The sequence below is a fragment of the Solea solea genome, chromosome 16 (genome assembly GCF_958295425.1).
Source record: "Solea solea chromosome 16, fSolSol10.1, whole genome shotgun sequence".
Taxonomy (NCBI): Eukaryota; Metazoa; Chordata; class Actinopteri; order Pleuronectiformes; family Soleidae; genus Solea; species Solea solea.
Genome location: NC_081149.1, coordinates 7,345,703 through 7,361,611, shown reverse-complemented (window position 1 = coordinate 7,361,611; position 15,909 = coordinate 7,345,703). Strand labels below are relative to the sequence as shown.

Here is a 15,909-nt window from a genome sequence, read left to right as displayed (position 1 = left end):
GCCCCTGACTTTGTGGGGACAGCCAATCAAGTCCGCTGCTCCGCTACGTTAGCACAGCTCGGGCCAAAACAACAGCCCGTGTCCCGTCGAGTACCTGCTTCCTGTTAGCCACGGAGCAACAAGACGCGTAGAATGCCAAATTAACCGACGGTGTTTGTTTCTTTGTTGATGTTATTATTAATTGGTGGCGTCTACCGCGAACGCCGAAGGAGGCAAAGTCAGCCACCGGAGCTGCTGCTATCGCGACTTTAGCTGCCGAGCTTACCGTAGCTAACATCGGCGGTCCAGCGGGGGAAGATGGGCTCCATCCTGAGTCGCAGAATCGCTGGTGTTGAGGATATCGACATCCAGGCCAACTCGGCCTATCGATTTCCACCCAAATCTGGTGAGTGGTTGGCATTATGTCCTTCCCCAAATACATTGTTATATTCAAAAAGAAGTCATCTAAAGCCACAGAGACGCTGAAGGAACCTAGTGAGGCTGATTGGTGAAATAGTTGTTTGGTGAGACGATGAGTAAATACGTGTGAACGCACATAATGGTGTTGTGATTCATTGTACAGTAGAGTTGAGCTATAATTCAATAGCACAAAACACTCACATGCCACTTTATTAGGTACATTGGTTGTAACTAGTGGTTATTTCAGTAGCTTCTATTTTGAATTAGGGCTGCACAATTTTAGGAAAACTTGCGATAACATTGTTGAATATTGCAATACAGATATCATATGACTTGCGATAAATAGACACGTTTTAAATATATGGTGTTTTTCTGCTTTGCTATTAACTTTGACCAGAAAGTCCAATTGTGTGGGGAAAAAACAAAACCTGTTTAGTAGAGGCAGGTGGTATTAGCTTCAAATTATATAACGATAGTCCATGATATAGCTATTACATTTTTTTTACAGAATGTCAAAATAAGAGTGTTTGTTTTGATATGGAGTGATATATATTTCGTATTAGACCCAGGTACAAGGGCTGAACATTTATTCTTGTTCTTGCATTAAAAAGAGTAGCTAATATTTTGATGGATGGCTCAATACCATTTTTATTGTCTGATATTGATATCACAATCTTCAGTATCTACCAATATCAGTATCAGTCTTTCTTAAAGTCTTTTAAACGACTAAAACACCAACATATTTGTGCTGATGCATTGCCATGTAAATGCAATGCATTGATGAACCAAGCCATAACTAGCAATGTACACAACATGAATAACCCACATTTTTACAGACTATAGTTAGTGAAGCATTTATCTGAAATTGAATAATACTGCTGTTTTCTTTTCTTTTTTCCAATAATCCAGTGATTTTTTGTCCAGTTTGGATTGATACCGATATCAATAACTGCATTGGGTCGTCCTTATATCACAGTAAATGTCGAACTAAAGCTTGACTTATAAGTTCCATTGCTGTTCAAATCACAAGCAGACTATCAAAACATTTCTATGTCATTGAAAAAGTCAACATCTTGATGCCCCTTTTAAACCATTATTCTTCTACTCTGTACTTTATGATTATCTTTTGCTGTAAATTTATTGCGTAGTGGGAATAAAAAGTTATATTAAATAAAAAGACACCCAGACACATGAATGTGAACTTTTGTCATCGTTCACAACAAGGCATATTTTTACTGTTACTTTATTAGGACAAAGATATGTACGGCATTTATTCTGGAGTCCTATAACTTCTATAGACACCTTTGCTTTGCCATTATTATATTTTCAGGCAGTAAACACAGAGTTTTGGGACAGGTGCTCCGTCATTGTGACTGATTCATTTTAAAACCCATAAAAGCCATCACATATTTTATTGTCTCCTGGACTTTGAGTCATAAAATACACTGTGTATCAGTTTCCACCAGAGGACAAATGCAGGGATTATAAAGTTATTGGAAATCATGTTTGCGTTTGTTTAAAGATTCCAGGTTTATGCTAAAGTCAGGATATAGTCAATGTTTTTTATTACACTACAGTGGCATCGTGTTTGTTGAGTGACTTCTCTAAAGTCACTTTATGTAATGTTCCCAAGCATAGTTTCTTACAACGTTAAAGTCAGGTGAATGGTCCACCTTATCACTTTACAACTGTAAAACATACCATTTACTCCATATTAAAGAGTCAGTTTATAAAGTGTTTTCACATCAATGTAGGCAGAAATATCCTATTTTTTTGAAGATGTGTTCAAAAACAGATTGAGAAGGAAATAAGCACTTCACTGCTTTTAGTAATCATATTCTTTTCTTCTCTTGCATTCAGGAAATTATTTTGCCAGCCACTTCTTCATGGGAGGCGAGAAATTCGACACACCACATCCAGAGGGATACCTTTTTGGAGAAAACATGGACCTGAATTTTCTTGGAAACAGGCCAGTACAGGTGAGAAAGCTAATTTGGCAATTCCCTACTGTATCGTCCATATGTGTGGAACTACTCTTGATTTATTTTTTTACACTAAAATGATTAATCAAACGACATAAATCATTTCAAACCATTATTTCACTAGTTTCCCTATGTGACGCCTGCACCCCACGAGCCTGTGAAGACCCTGCGGAGTCTGGTCAACATTAGAAAGGACTCGTTGCGTCTGGTCAGGTAAAGATAGTGACAGCACAATACAAATCATTATAGTTACGGAGTGAAGAAGAGAGTCAAGACTTATCACAACATCACCCTAATGCTTAGCAAATGTGTTGATGCTAAGGTACAAAGATGACTCTGACACGCCAGTGGAAGAAGGTGGAAAACCAAAGGTTCAGTACGGAGTGGAGTTCACCTTTGATGCCGATGCTCGAGTGGCCATCACCCTCTACTGCCAGGCATTTGAAGAGTTCTCCAATGGGATGGCAATGTAAGAATTTCAGCAGTTTTTTCACATCTAAAGTGGCTTTAGATGTGTTAAATATGACATTTAAGTGCATTGGTTAACTGCATGTTTCTATGAACGATGGGTGTCATCATTTAATGACTCCACGGCTCCATTTTAGTGCAAAACAATTAAAATCTTATGAGTAGTGAGATTCAATCTGTGGAGCACAAAGACTAGAATAGATGTGGCGGGCCCTCAGACTCCATAGCAACCACTGGTCGCCATGGATACTGCAGATAAGACTTAGAAGAAGATGAAAGTTCGCATTGAAGTTGTTGGTGATTGAGGATTCATGTTTCTGGGATCAGAAACATTAGATTTTGATACTTTTGATGATTGTTCTGCTTTCCTTCATTTTTGTCTGTTTTAACGTGCACATTCATTTATTTATCACTTAAAGGTGACCTCTGCTGTTAGGATTTCCACACTGATTGATGTCTGTAATATACTTGATTTAGTTATAGCCCAAAGGATCCATCAATGGCTTCTGAAACTGTGCATTACAAGCGAGGCGTGAGCCAGCAGTTCTCCATGCCGTCTTTCAAAATAGATTTCTGTGAGTGGAAAGAGGAAGACGTAAGTATCTACAGCCTTTTATTTGATACATAAACATGGTTTGAATTAACCTTGATTGTCCTCTGTTTATATTTACACCTCAGCAACATTAAATGTAAATTTTCTTCCCCTTAAAGCTGAACTTTGACCTTGATCGAGGGGTGTTTCCCATTGTTATCCAGGCTGTGGTGGATGAAGGAGATGGTAGGTTACCGGGGCTGCATAATAATCACCCAACTGATATTGAGAGTCATTGAAATATCAAAGTTAGCAGTTATAGTGAAAAATTACTTTTCTTTTCTAGATTGCCTTGGACATGCTCATGTACTTCTGGCAGCCTTTGAAAGAGTAAGTGTGCATCCTTATAACGGTGAATTATTTCTATCTGGTTAGAAGCCATTTTGTTCTATGTGCTTCAACATGTTTTGTTTTTTCTCTGTACCTGCAGCACGTTGATGGCAGTTTCTCCGTCAAGCCTCTGAAGCAGAAACAAATTGTAGGTTTATAAATATCAACTTATTTAATGGCTAGGCTAGTTTAGATGCACAGTATATTGGTATTGCAGCGTAGTAGTGCACACAAAGGCAGATATTTTAGGCAGAGCATCTCTGAGTCCCCTGATGTGCCACTGTTTCCCAGTGGAAACAGTGTAGGCAAATTGCTCTTAAAAGAAATAAAAACTATTTTTAGGATTTCATCCTCGTACTGTCTGCAGCTTTAGAAAGACTCAGATGCTACAAAAAGATCTGTGCCGAGACTCTCGGGAGTCTAACAATTACATATATCTGTCAAGGAAAGGTTTTTTTAATCTTTTAATAGGAAGCATTTGTGATTTCTTTTGAAAAAATCCTTCACATATTAATGTGTTGTTTATATTTATGTCTTTATTTCTGGCAACAGTCAGTTAATCAAAGATAGTCAAGGTCACTGGTCTTAAAACTGTCAAGTCATGTTAACTTGAAGGAACTCTTGGTCAAAAACTTAAACCTGGAAAAGTAGTTTAAACATAACATAACAAAACATAAAAACTACTGTACATTTTTTGCAATACTGTTCTCATCCTTTCACTAAAATTCTAAATGTCTGCGTCTTTTCAGGTGGACCGTGTGAGCTACCTCTTACAGGAGATTTACGGCATTGAGAACAAAAACAATCAAGAGACCAAGGTTTCAGTCGACGTCTCACCTCCTACTCGAAACACAATTTTGCGATGCTTTATTCGGCTTAATGTGATGTAATTATTTCTATTTCCAGCCATCTGATGACGAGAACAGTGACAACAGCAACGAGTGTGTCGTGTGCCTGTCGGACCTCCGGGACACGCTCATCCTGCCCTGCAGACATCTGTGTCTCTGCAACTCCTGTGCAGACACACTCCGCTACCAGGCCAACAACTGTCCTATCTGCAGGCTGCGTAAGAAGAGTTCCATTTCATGCTTAGAATAATGCTTAGAATAATAATGAAATAGCATTGTGACTGTCCTTAAGTTGACCTGGTGTTCCTCTGTCCCAGCCTTCAGAGCTCTCCTGCAGATCAGAGCTGTGAGGAAAAAGCCCGGCGCTCTTTCTCCCGTGTCCTTCAGTCCTGTTCTGGCTCAGACTATGGACCACGAGGAACACTCTGTAAGTATCGTGCACAATCTGCTAAAATTAATATGATGCTCAGGTGTCAGTGTTCAAGGTCCCTGTGACCGTACATCCCATCCCATTCTTTTGAACACGATATATGAGGAACACCAGGATGTCTTTGTGTAGTCAAGGATGAAGTGATAACAATTTATACACTCGTGGTGCTCTGCAAAAACAGTTTTCTGGCTGTTGGTTATTGCTCACTTAAATATACTTTAAGTGAGCAATAACCTAATAGTATGAGGTGTTTTTTTCATTATCAGGAGCCAGGTGAGTTCTACCGAGGCTCTCATGTTTGTATCCTACAATGGACAAACTAATAATCTTAAACTGAAGGGAACTTGGAAGGGAAGTGTGAGATGAGGTATATTCAGCTGTAACTTGGAACGTCACCGTGAATTGTGGCACAACTTCACGCCCTTCCTTTTGTGATTACTTTTTGTATTTGTTCAGATTTTCCATCTTGCATCTGTGCTTCTACATAACTGCCTCTATTGCTTTCTCCCCTCGTTTTTTTCTTCTTCTTCCTCTTTCTCCATGGGGTTGTAATGGCAGCTTGCATCCACGATGTTGTACTGCAATGTTCCGGAATTTAAAGAGCCCCTACACTACACAGTCCATCATATTCGTTCTCGTCTCCTATGTCGCATCCAATTCTCTCCCCTTGCCACACTCTTCTGCTCTTAGACTGAACTGATGAAAATGTGAGAATATTGAGAAGAAGAGCTATTTATAGTCACACGGTGCTTTACAATAAAACCAACAATGCATGTGTTCAAACGATTGAAGTAGTAGAAACCAAAAACAATAAAGACACAAATAAAATGAACAAACACGAACAATAAAACTATGCCAGATGATAAAATGAGTTTTAAGAAGAGGTATAAAAGATGCAGCTTGGCATCGGTTTGTCATGTATCTGGTGTTTTCTCCATGTTATGTAGTGCTTGTATTTCTTGGGTTAACATATTAATATATATATGTATATGTTTGTGTATATATATATATATATACTGTATTTGTGTGTGTGTGTTTCTCTCTGCAGAGCTCTGACTCGGTTCCTCCCGGCTTTGAGCCCATCTCACTGTTGGAGGCTCTGAACGGTCTGAGGTCTGTGTCTCCTCCCATCCCCTCTGCCCCGCTCTACGATGAAATCAATTTCTCAGGGGGTCTGGGTGGTGAGGGCAGACAGCTGAGCTCCCCCGAGCATTTGAGTGATGGGAGTCTACAGAAAAGCAAAGTCAGCAAGTCGCCTGACAGGTAGCGTCACACTGAACATGTCTACATACACATATAATCAGGTTATGACAGAATATTCGAAAACTCATGTATTTTCCCTTCTCTCTCTCTCATGGCAGCACCCTCAGGTCTCCATCCTCTCCCATCCAGGAGGAGGATGAGGAGAAGCTGTCTGAGATGTCTGATGCTCAGCCTCACACGCTGCTCTCCAGCAGCCCCGCCCCCACAGACGTACGCCACCGCTTGGCCTCTTTGCAACATCGCCACACTTTATAATCACTTTACATTCAGAACTTTAAACATCTTTCTCTGTTTCTCCTCCAGGCTACAGCAGCAGAGGATGTGTCAGAGTCTCTTTCTCCAGATGATGGTGAGTTTCCTCATTCAGTGCTCGGTATATAAATCAGAAATACGTTTGAGTGACACCATTAAACGCTGTCTCTCTTCGCGCTCCAGAGGACAGGATGCATGCTGGGGCAGACATCCTGCAGGACTGTGGCAGCGAGCACAGCTGCTTGACCAAAACCGAGAGCGACCCAGCAGGTGACCTGTCGCTGCCAGGTGAGAAATGGGGAAAGAACCAGAATGATAAATTGTAAAATATTCAGACATTTCTACAGTAAAGGCAGTGACTGCAGCTCCTAAATTCATACTTTTCTTTTCCAGTGTGTCCTATTTCTTATTTTTATCCCGACCCCTTGACCCTTAAAACAGAGTTACAATTAGTAGTAGTTAAAAATTTCATTTACTACTGATACTTGTCCTACCCAATCTTTTTTTTTTTTTTACATAAGTGTACAACGGTTTGCTTGACAGGCCTCAAACTTGGCAGGTGACTTACTAAGGCAACCAGTGTTTGCACTGCTGACTTTGTCTGTGTTTGGGTATGAAATTCAAGAGATATTGGTAGAAATGTGTCAGATATGTATATCCTTATGATGGTAACATTAGTTTTAGTGGATAATCTGAGTAATATCTCATCCCTTAAGGAAGTTTGCCCTAGAAAAGTCTTTGTTTAAAGGACCAGTGCCTCATGCTACACTGTAACAACTATCACGACACACAACACCAACACATGAACATGCAAAGTGGAGAGGTAGGGCTTACTTTTAGGGGTGAGGGGTCAAATGGGATTGAGCCTAAACCTCTGCTCTGGTACTCTTATCTAATGTTGCCTGCCTTAAATCCAAAACTTTGATTCCCTGTGCTTTGCATCTAACCTGAGTGCTGTTTTGCTTCTTTGTCTTTCCTAACGCTTCTCCTCCTCCTCTCCTGTTCTCTGTTCATCTTCTACCTTCGTGCCTCCTCACTATGGGCAGCTCTAGGTCCTGATTCCTGCTCTATTGGTATGGAGGAATAACTGTGGTATGTAGGCTTTCCTGTCTGCTCTGCTTCTCAGTGTATGAGCGCCACTGACTGAATGAATGAATTAATGAATGAACAGAACCTTTTATTGCCCCCGGGGAGGATTTGCGTTGTAAAAGAGTCCATTAACAACAAACATCACTTTAGGGCTGCAATGGCTGATAATGATTACTTAATGAATTGCCAACTATTTTGATGATGAAAAAATTGGTTTGAGAGGAGTTTTTTTTTAATAATTAAAACATTTTTGGGCTTCTTAAATGTGAGTATTTCTCTAATTTCCTAAGAATTTGGTTGACCAACACATGAGGCCTTACACACCATGACTTTGGCCTCTTGAAAATGAAATTCCTTGTCCATGTTATTGGTGGAGGTGCACAAACACAGGACAGTAATTCTGGTTAATACTGGCTAGGTCTTGACTATAAAGAATAACCACTGTTTCTAAGGTTCCACTCACGTCTCTCATGTGTTGTTTATCGTTGTCCAGGATCCTCGGAGTCGACTGAAAGCCTGAAAAGTCAGAGCACAAACTGCTCCAGCCAGCCTCTCCTGTGTCCCACGAGCAGCCTTCACATGGAAGATGAGCATCTCGACCCCTGACTCTGATCCGGACATTCCCTCCCCCTTTATCCACTCACCCATATTCATCCGTCCACCAGAACAGGTTCATGCTTCAAAAGATTCACCCAGTCCTTCTGCTCCCTTCACACCCCGAGAGAGGAGCTGTTGATTCCATCACTGTATCTGACACGAGCAGAAAAGACACATTCTCAAAGATGCTTTTCGTATCTTAATCTATGACTGAATTTTAATGTTCAAGATATTTTTTAAAAAACATTTCATTAATGGTTGTACGTCTTGGGGCAGAGTTGTGGTTTCGTAACGCGGAGTCCAGAGACATTTCACTACCCGTCACGGTGCTGCTTAAAAGCAACACTTAACTTTAAATTAACCCAGTATTGATTTCCTCAACACTTTATTTACAAATCTATAATTACACTCTGTTAAGTCGAATATATGAATGACTCCAGAAACTGTTTCCTCAGTCAGCTAAGCGTTGTTGGGTTTTTTCCCTGTTCTGACTGAGCAGATTAATTATTAGCTTTGTGCGTTTGTTCATTTGCAGTGATTTTGCACTTGTTTATAATCCATTCCCTCTAGAGCTGTCACTTTTTCCAGAAAATCAAGTTTTAAGTGAATATTGCGTAACGCAGATTTATTGTAAGGGCTGGGTAAAAAAAAGGATATTTCCAAATGATATGATGCAATATCGCTTAACCTTAAAAGCCATTTTCTGTAAACTCTCGTGGGACTTAAGTGTCCTTGAAATCTCACGTGACTGCAAGCTGTTAGCTTTAACTGCAGAGCAAAGGGCGGGGGGCATGGGAGGTAAAGTCAAGCTGTGCTCACAGCACCCTCTGCTGGACAACTTCTTACTTACAGTTCTTTCTTCAAACTGTCTGGTGCGCATCTTGGCAGTACACATTTTTTTCTCAAACTCAAATGGGTTTTAAACGTTCAAAGTTTCAATGAGAGTGGCATTGAGTGGTCATACTAAATAAAAATAGAACATTTTTAATGTAAACAATATTTTTAATGATGCACCAGCTTAAAGAGATCCGGATTTTGTATAGAATTGCAGCATGAGTTTCTGTGAAAATCTTCCTGAAAACCAAAATATGTCTAAAGAATTTGGGTTTTGTTGGAGATCATATCAAATTGGGACCTTGTGAATAAGAATCCACTATTAGAATAGAGCTGCAAGTATCAATTATTTTCATAATGTCGATTATTTTCTTGATTATTTGGTTTGTAAAATATTGATCGTTGTTTCCTAAACCTCAATGTGAAGAAGTTCTCAAATGTCTTGTTTTGTCCACGAATACAAATGATTCCAACTTAATGATTTTATTTGTCATATGGAGCAAAGAAATATTTCACCAGCTAAACAAAATTGAGAGCTTGGTTTAATTATTGAAAGCAACTTGATTAATCCATTATCAAACCAGTTGCTGATTAATTTAGTAGCCAATTAATAATTGATTAATCATTGCAGCTCAGTGTAGCACCTGAAATACTTCTGCTTTGGTGTTGAGGTTTAGTTTAGTTTAGTTTACGTCCTCCACTGTCAAAGCAAAACAACTGTCTTGTTTTTCTGAGGGACCAAGAGAGGCAATTAAAGATGGATCTAAGGCCAAGCTACGCTTTTAGGCGCTCTATTTAGGAATGTGGGATAAAAAGTGACAGCCCTAGTTCCCTCATCGTTAACAAAAGGTTTATGAAGACATGAGTCTGAGTTGTCTGCAGTCTTAAACATCTAATGTATCATAACTGTACTAGAGGAAATCCTGATAATGATGTATAATGGTGGTAGATTCAGTAAACATGCACATTATTTAATTCTTCGTTGATAAGAGCTACAGATTCAAACCCCTCCGACAGCTGAACTCAAAGATAGTTAGAGCCTGCAACAAGCATAGATGCTCCTCCAGCTACACGTGTGTGTGTGTTTGTGTGTGCTTGCGTGTGTGTGCGCTCATCCATCAGTGTTTATGATGGCAGATCTCTGTACAGCCTTTTTTCCCCCGTGTCTGCTTATGTGACGTAGCTGCAAAAAAAGTGGGTCAGGTGTCCGTTTGGCTGCAACGCCTTTACTTACCTTGGTCCTGTATGTGTAGCGCCATGCATATATAGATCTATGTGCCTTTGACTTGATATGGCTCTGCCTGCTTGTTGCATTTGGACATTAGTGTTTTGATAATTACACATGACAGATTTCAGTTCTTTTTGATTCTCATGTACAGATTAATTTCCTTTTTTTTTTTATTGCTACTGGAAAAATGTATCTTGCTATTCAGCAATATATATATATATATTATAAATTAAACTTGTTTATTTACTATATTATGATCATTTATCAATAATGCATTTAATCTTAGTATTTAGGTTCAAGTGTGCATTCTGAGAAGAAGGAAAATCAACCAATGCTCCAGATGCATTTTAATGATCAAAGTAGAATCTGCATGTGACTTAGTTGACATCAACACATCTCGCGGCTTTAAAGTAATGTGGTTATTATGTTGTAAACACCTCCCCCTTCTCCTCCTCCTCCTCCTCCTCTTCTTCTTCTTCTGTGCCATTTCAACTTGACACTGTGCCTTCCTGTTCTTGTTCTGACCACTGTTGACCTGGTATCCAGGAAAACTCCACAGTAGGTGGTTTGTGGCTCTCTGTAAAATCAATACCAGTCTCTCCCCGTGTGTATAGCAGCATGTGTATAACAATAAAGAACAAAGACCCAGTACCACTCAGCTACTACTACCTGTTTAATGATCAAATACGTCAAATACTTTTTTCTTATTTCTGCAAACTATATTCAGTTGTTCTGGGATTTCTTTCTGTAAAATGTATTTAAAATTAATAGTATTTTTAGCTTTAGATTTAAATTTTCCTTTAAAGGTCTAGTGTTTAAATGTACACAGAGAACCGGCCCATTTATACTCAATTTTTGTGCGTTCCATCCCAAATGTTGTCAACATCACTACCATACATATACGTCGGTGCTCTTCTTTAATTAATTAATATGGATGTTTACACAATATTTCCTCTAGAGGGCAGTACCAAGTTTCAGGCATCAACAAACAAATAGTGACTGTGGAAGAGGTTATTTCTATTCTGCTGGATCTGAAATAGACTGAAAGACAAGCAGATTTTGTAGCGGTGGAATGTAAGAGCACTGTCATCTCATTAATGGGTACTAATATTTCCGTATATCCGGCACAACACAAGTCGCACACTTGAGCTATCAGCTCAAGAAATGACACAAAAGAAAGAAGATATATAATACTGCGAAACAGGTTATATATTTAGTTAGTCCTTACATTTTAAAGTGTGCAATCCAGTAGACGAAGCAAGTAACTCTTGTAATATATTAGTTCTATGTGGAAGATGAAGGAAATGCTACGAAAACAAACCGTTTGATATTGTAACATTGATAAATTAGCATTTATGAGATCTTTAGCGCCTCAAATCAAACCACATCCGTTTTCTTACTGCAGGGATAAATCAGCAAGCTCTGGCAGCGTCTTTCAAATTGCGCACTTCAGCTGTAAGTGGCTTCTTCGTCATTTTCTTGACTAATTGATTGGACTATTGACTCTATACTGCCCCCCACGATTTTCAGCAGTATTGCTCCGATTTGTCCATCATCATTAGGCGCACAATGACGGACAAAATGAACGTAAAAGTGTATAAATGGGCAGTGAGTCACCCATTGTTGGACTAAAAAAATAAAGTATTGTTTTATAATCTGGGAGAAGATGAAGATACAGTTGTCGTACAACGTTTCTATAAAGAAGAAGCTTGCATGGTAACATAACGTAAAGTCATTTATAATTATGTAAAGAAAAACTAAATTGTAAGATGGTTACAGGATAAAATGTGTATTTTAAAGTTTCAGTGCGTAAGAGTTAAAGTTGGTTAGGACGTCTCATTCCTCTTTTATTCCCTTAGCTTGAGAAGAAACTACGGTGGCCTTTACACACCAGAAAGGACTTATGCAAACAAACATATAGGTAGTATATTTAATTTCTGCCAATCACCCCCCTAAATGTTACATGGACCTTTTTTTTAAGAGGCCTAAATGTCTATAACTAAAACATGTTGCCTGTTTAATCCCATTTATGTTTGTTTGTCTGTTTGTTTGTTTTCCTGTGAAGGAGCTGAGTTTAATGTAGGAAGATTAGTGAGAGTTTGTTTTGTTTTGTTTTGCAGCAGATGGAAGGTTGAAGGATAAAACGGTTCGACCTGCGCTGTCAACAAATTAACCAGAGCTGACTCAGAGCTAAGTGGATGAAAAACGAACAAACAAAACACCCACACTTATACAAACACACGCACGCAAGTACAGTTTCACACCTACGTTAACATTTAATTTTAGAAACGTGCTCTCAATGTTCGGACTGAATCCCAATAAAATTGTGGTTGTGTTGTCAGCAGCAACTAAATAAATAATAAAATAAGATAATAAATGTTATTGTGTTTGTGTGAGAGTGGATTGACACTCACCAACCACTTTATTAGGTACACTTAAACGGGACAGGAATGTAGAAAGTGTTCAAGTTTCCATTTCCCCCTCATTATTTACATATTAGTAAGTTATTTGATGCTTTTTCTTCCTCACCACTTTATTAGGTACACCTGTTCAACGATTCGTTAATGCAAATATCTAAGTGGATTAAAATAATAGGACAACTGTAACCCCCTAAAATACCCCTGAGAGTTTTATAGGTGTACCTAATAAAGTGACAGGTGAGAATAAGTATTATAAACATGTATATTGTAGTATATCCAGCGCCTGAGTGACAGTTCACCTCATGACCAGCGCCTCCAGCTTCCTCCTGCCACTTTAAATCTCCATGACGTGCTTCATGTTTCAGCCATAATGACATTCCAGCGCAGTAATGTCTAAACCGCCACTCTCTGCTCAGCCGGACTGACAGGTGCTCACCCCATTTAAAGTTTAATAAGGCTTCAGTTACACTGTGGCCTCAGGCCTGTCTATAAAAACATAATACAGTGAGAAAATACGCCTGCAGTTGCATGTGTGTAAACATGGTCTCTCTCTCTCACACACACACACACACACACACACAGGTTGTAAATGAGATGAGGTTTCTGTGATAATTCTACCAAGAAAAGGTCAGAGGGTGAGTTTATACTCTGTTTATATTAAGTTAGCGCTCTTATGTATTTACAGACTTAAAGAGTCCTGAACTCCCTTTAACCCTCATGCAACCTTTACAAAAAGATTCAATATATCACTTCTTCACCTTAAATGTTTATACGATAACATTTTTATTTTGTTACTGATTATTAAATCAACATTTCAACCCTTTAAATGTCAGTTATTTGATGTATTTATACAATTAAAAATAAAATAAAATTACAATACATAAACATTAAAAAAGACAGTAAAATATGCAATGAGATAATTGTATTATCATTTTTTGTGTAGTGTCACAAAAAACACTACACCTTTAGCACCTGAAGTACAATAATAATAGTACCCCTCCTAGTTAACACTTTATATATAGTAATTCTCCTAATTCATGATAATGGTGGTGAGTTGTTTAGATGCCCCCATGTTGCCACACTCTAAATAATAACCTAGGACAAGTACAGCCAGCAATTACCTCTGTTAAACAGCCTTTTTCATGATTCTTTGTAATTTCCAGTCACAAGCCAGTCAAAGCAATTTTGTGCTGAAACCTGTCAGCTATAAATTCCTACAGGTCTTGAAATGAATGTGATTAAAAGGGTGCCCAAACTTTTGCACATACCAATTTATAATTGTATCATAATAAAACTATGTAATGCTACTCTAAGAATTTTGGTCTGGAAAATTATAATAATAATTATAATTTAAAAAAATCACACATTTCATAATCCTAGATATTTTATGTATTTCTACAATTTTTAACGTAAAAAAACCATGACAAAATACGCAATATCTTCCATACTACATTATAAATATGTTCCCTTTGAAGGGAAAGTACAGCCTGTGTTATGCCATTGATTTCCATCAACAATTACTATATTGTATTCTAATCATTTTTTTGTGTAGTGTCACTTGGAAAAAAAGCACCTTAAGTACAATAATGTACCCTTCCTAGTTTATATACAGTATATATACAAAAATTAAAAAATAATTATTTTTTAAAAAACAAATTTTTTATTTTCATTTTTCAGCATTTTAGCCCTTTAACTGCCAGTTTTTAAAAAGTATGTTCACAATTTTTAATAAAAACAAATACCACATGATGGTGAAATTACTTTTGTAGCCTGGGAAATGTCACTGATTACCAGTAACATGACTTTATTTGCATTAATTATTTTTGGTGTAGTGTCACTTAAAAAATGCTACACCCTCAGCACCTTAAGTACAAAAATCTACCCTCCCTAAAATGGCTGGTAAACATTTTATATATCCAAAAATTTATTTCAGTTGATTTATGTATTTATGTAGGCAACATTAAGTATCAATAATAATAAAATATATATTTTTTTAAATCATACATTTAACTCTTTAAATGCCAGTTTTAAAATGTACTTCCACAAGTTTTAATATAGGAGCAGCATTTTCATATACCACATTATAATAAAATTCCCTTTGTAGGCATAGCCTGGGAAATGTCACTGATTACCAGTAACATGACCTTTTTTTTAAGAAAAAAAAAACAACAACGAAAAAACTACACCTTCAGCACCTTAAGTACAAAAAATGACCCTCCCTAAAACTGATATTAAACACTGTCTTTACAGCTCAAATAGATTCTAAACACTCTCATCCTACTCTCTTAGCTCTCCAAGACGACCACCAGAGGAAGCTCGTGTCCCACTGGTAGAACACATACCACAGTTTGAGAACCATGGGCCTAAAAATAAAGTAGGATTTCCGGTTTCATTAAAGTAGTGGAGGCCAAAAATAATCACAGTGTGATGAGACGATAATCCTCAAAAACTAAGTCCTCAAAACAGTTCAACTTACTCTTCTCTGATCATGTGTGACTTCAGTACAACAACAGCAACGTAAATAAGCAGTTAAAATCAGGTCAGATAAGTTTCCCTGCCACGTGTATGTTGGTTTGAGTAAATAGGTTTACCTCGGGCCAGTCAAGACAAATGCTGTCTCATTTAATTAGTCTGTGCTAAACCTCTCTGAGGCGTGAAATCATCCCGACTGCAATCCACGCAAATCCCTGCTGCCCGTCTCTCGGCAGAGTTACATTAGTCCCCATGCCCTTGATCTCTGAAGAACATGCACGTAGTAGCTGCGTACACGTCTGAATATGCTGTTAACAAATGTGTGCTAGATAAATACTGATTTTAAATAATATTATAAAGACCATGACATAACTTCTCTAGTTTCTCTAGCACAAAATAAAGTAAAAGTGGATTAAATTGACCAAGTGGGACATGTTTGCTTCCCTCAAGCCAGTGGTTCTCTATTATTTTTTGTCATGCCCCCCCCCCCCCGAGGACAGAAATGCTTTCACGACCCCCCCAAATTGTAATACTATTGAGAACCTGATCGTTTTTATTTATTTATCTGTATTAACCACTGTATGAGTGGTCCTGCCCTGCCTCTCATTTTGGGGAAAACTGATCTCGTCAATTCAGAAAAACAGCGATTGTATTTCATTAGGGCCCGAGCCACGAATGGCAGGGGCCACCGAAATGGCTCCTGGC

General features: G+C 38.3%; 1 protein-coding gene across 2 annotated transcripts; it reads left to right on the top strand.

Moving 5' to 3' along the window:
• Window positions 1–10,970, top strand: mgrn1b (mahogunin, ring finger 1b). Of its 2 annotated transcripts, XM_058653593.1 has the most exons (17): window positions 1–385; window positions 2,260–2,378; window positions 2,506–2,594; window positions 2,704–2,850; window positions 3,327–3,444; window positions 3,561–3,627; window positions 3,728–3,771; window positions 3,872–3,919; window positions 4,521–4,589; window positions 4,678–4,837; window positions 4,937–5,046; window positions 6,098–6,312; window positions 6,411–6,522; window positions 6,616–6,661; window positions 6,748–6,852; window positions 7,611–7,656; window positions 8,147–8,235. In XM_058653593.1, exons 1-16 carry the CDS (start codon window positions 298–300, stop codon window positions 7,649–7,651), a joined length of 1,578 nt encoding a protein of 525 aa, XP_058509576.1. In that variant the 5' UTR covers window positions 1–297; the 3' UTR covers window positions 7,652–7,656; window positions 8,147–8,235. The 2 variants fall into 2 exon arrangements, with proteins under 2 accessions (XP_058509576.1, XP_058509575.1); XM_058653592.1 differs by lacking the exon at window positions 7,611–7,656 and having other exon boundaries at window positions 8,147–10,970.
• Window positions 10,971–15,909: the final 4,939 nt, after the last annotated feature.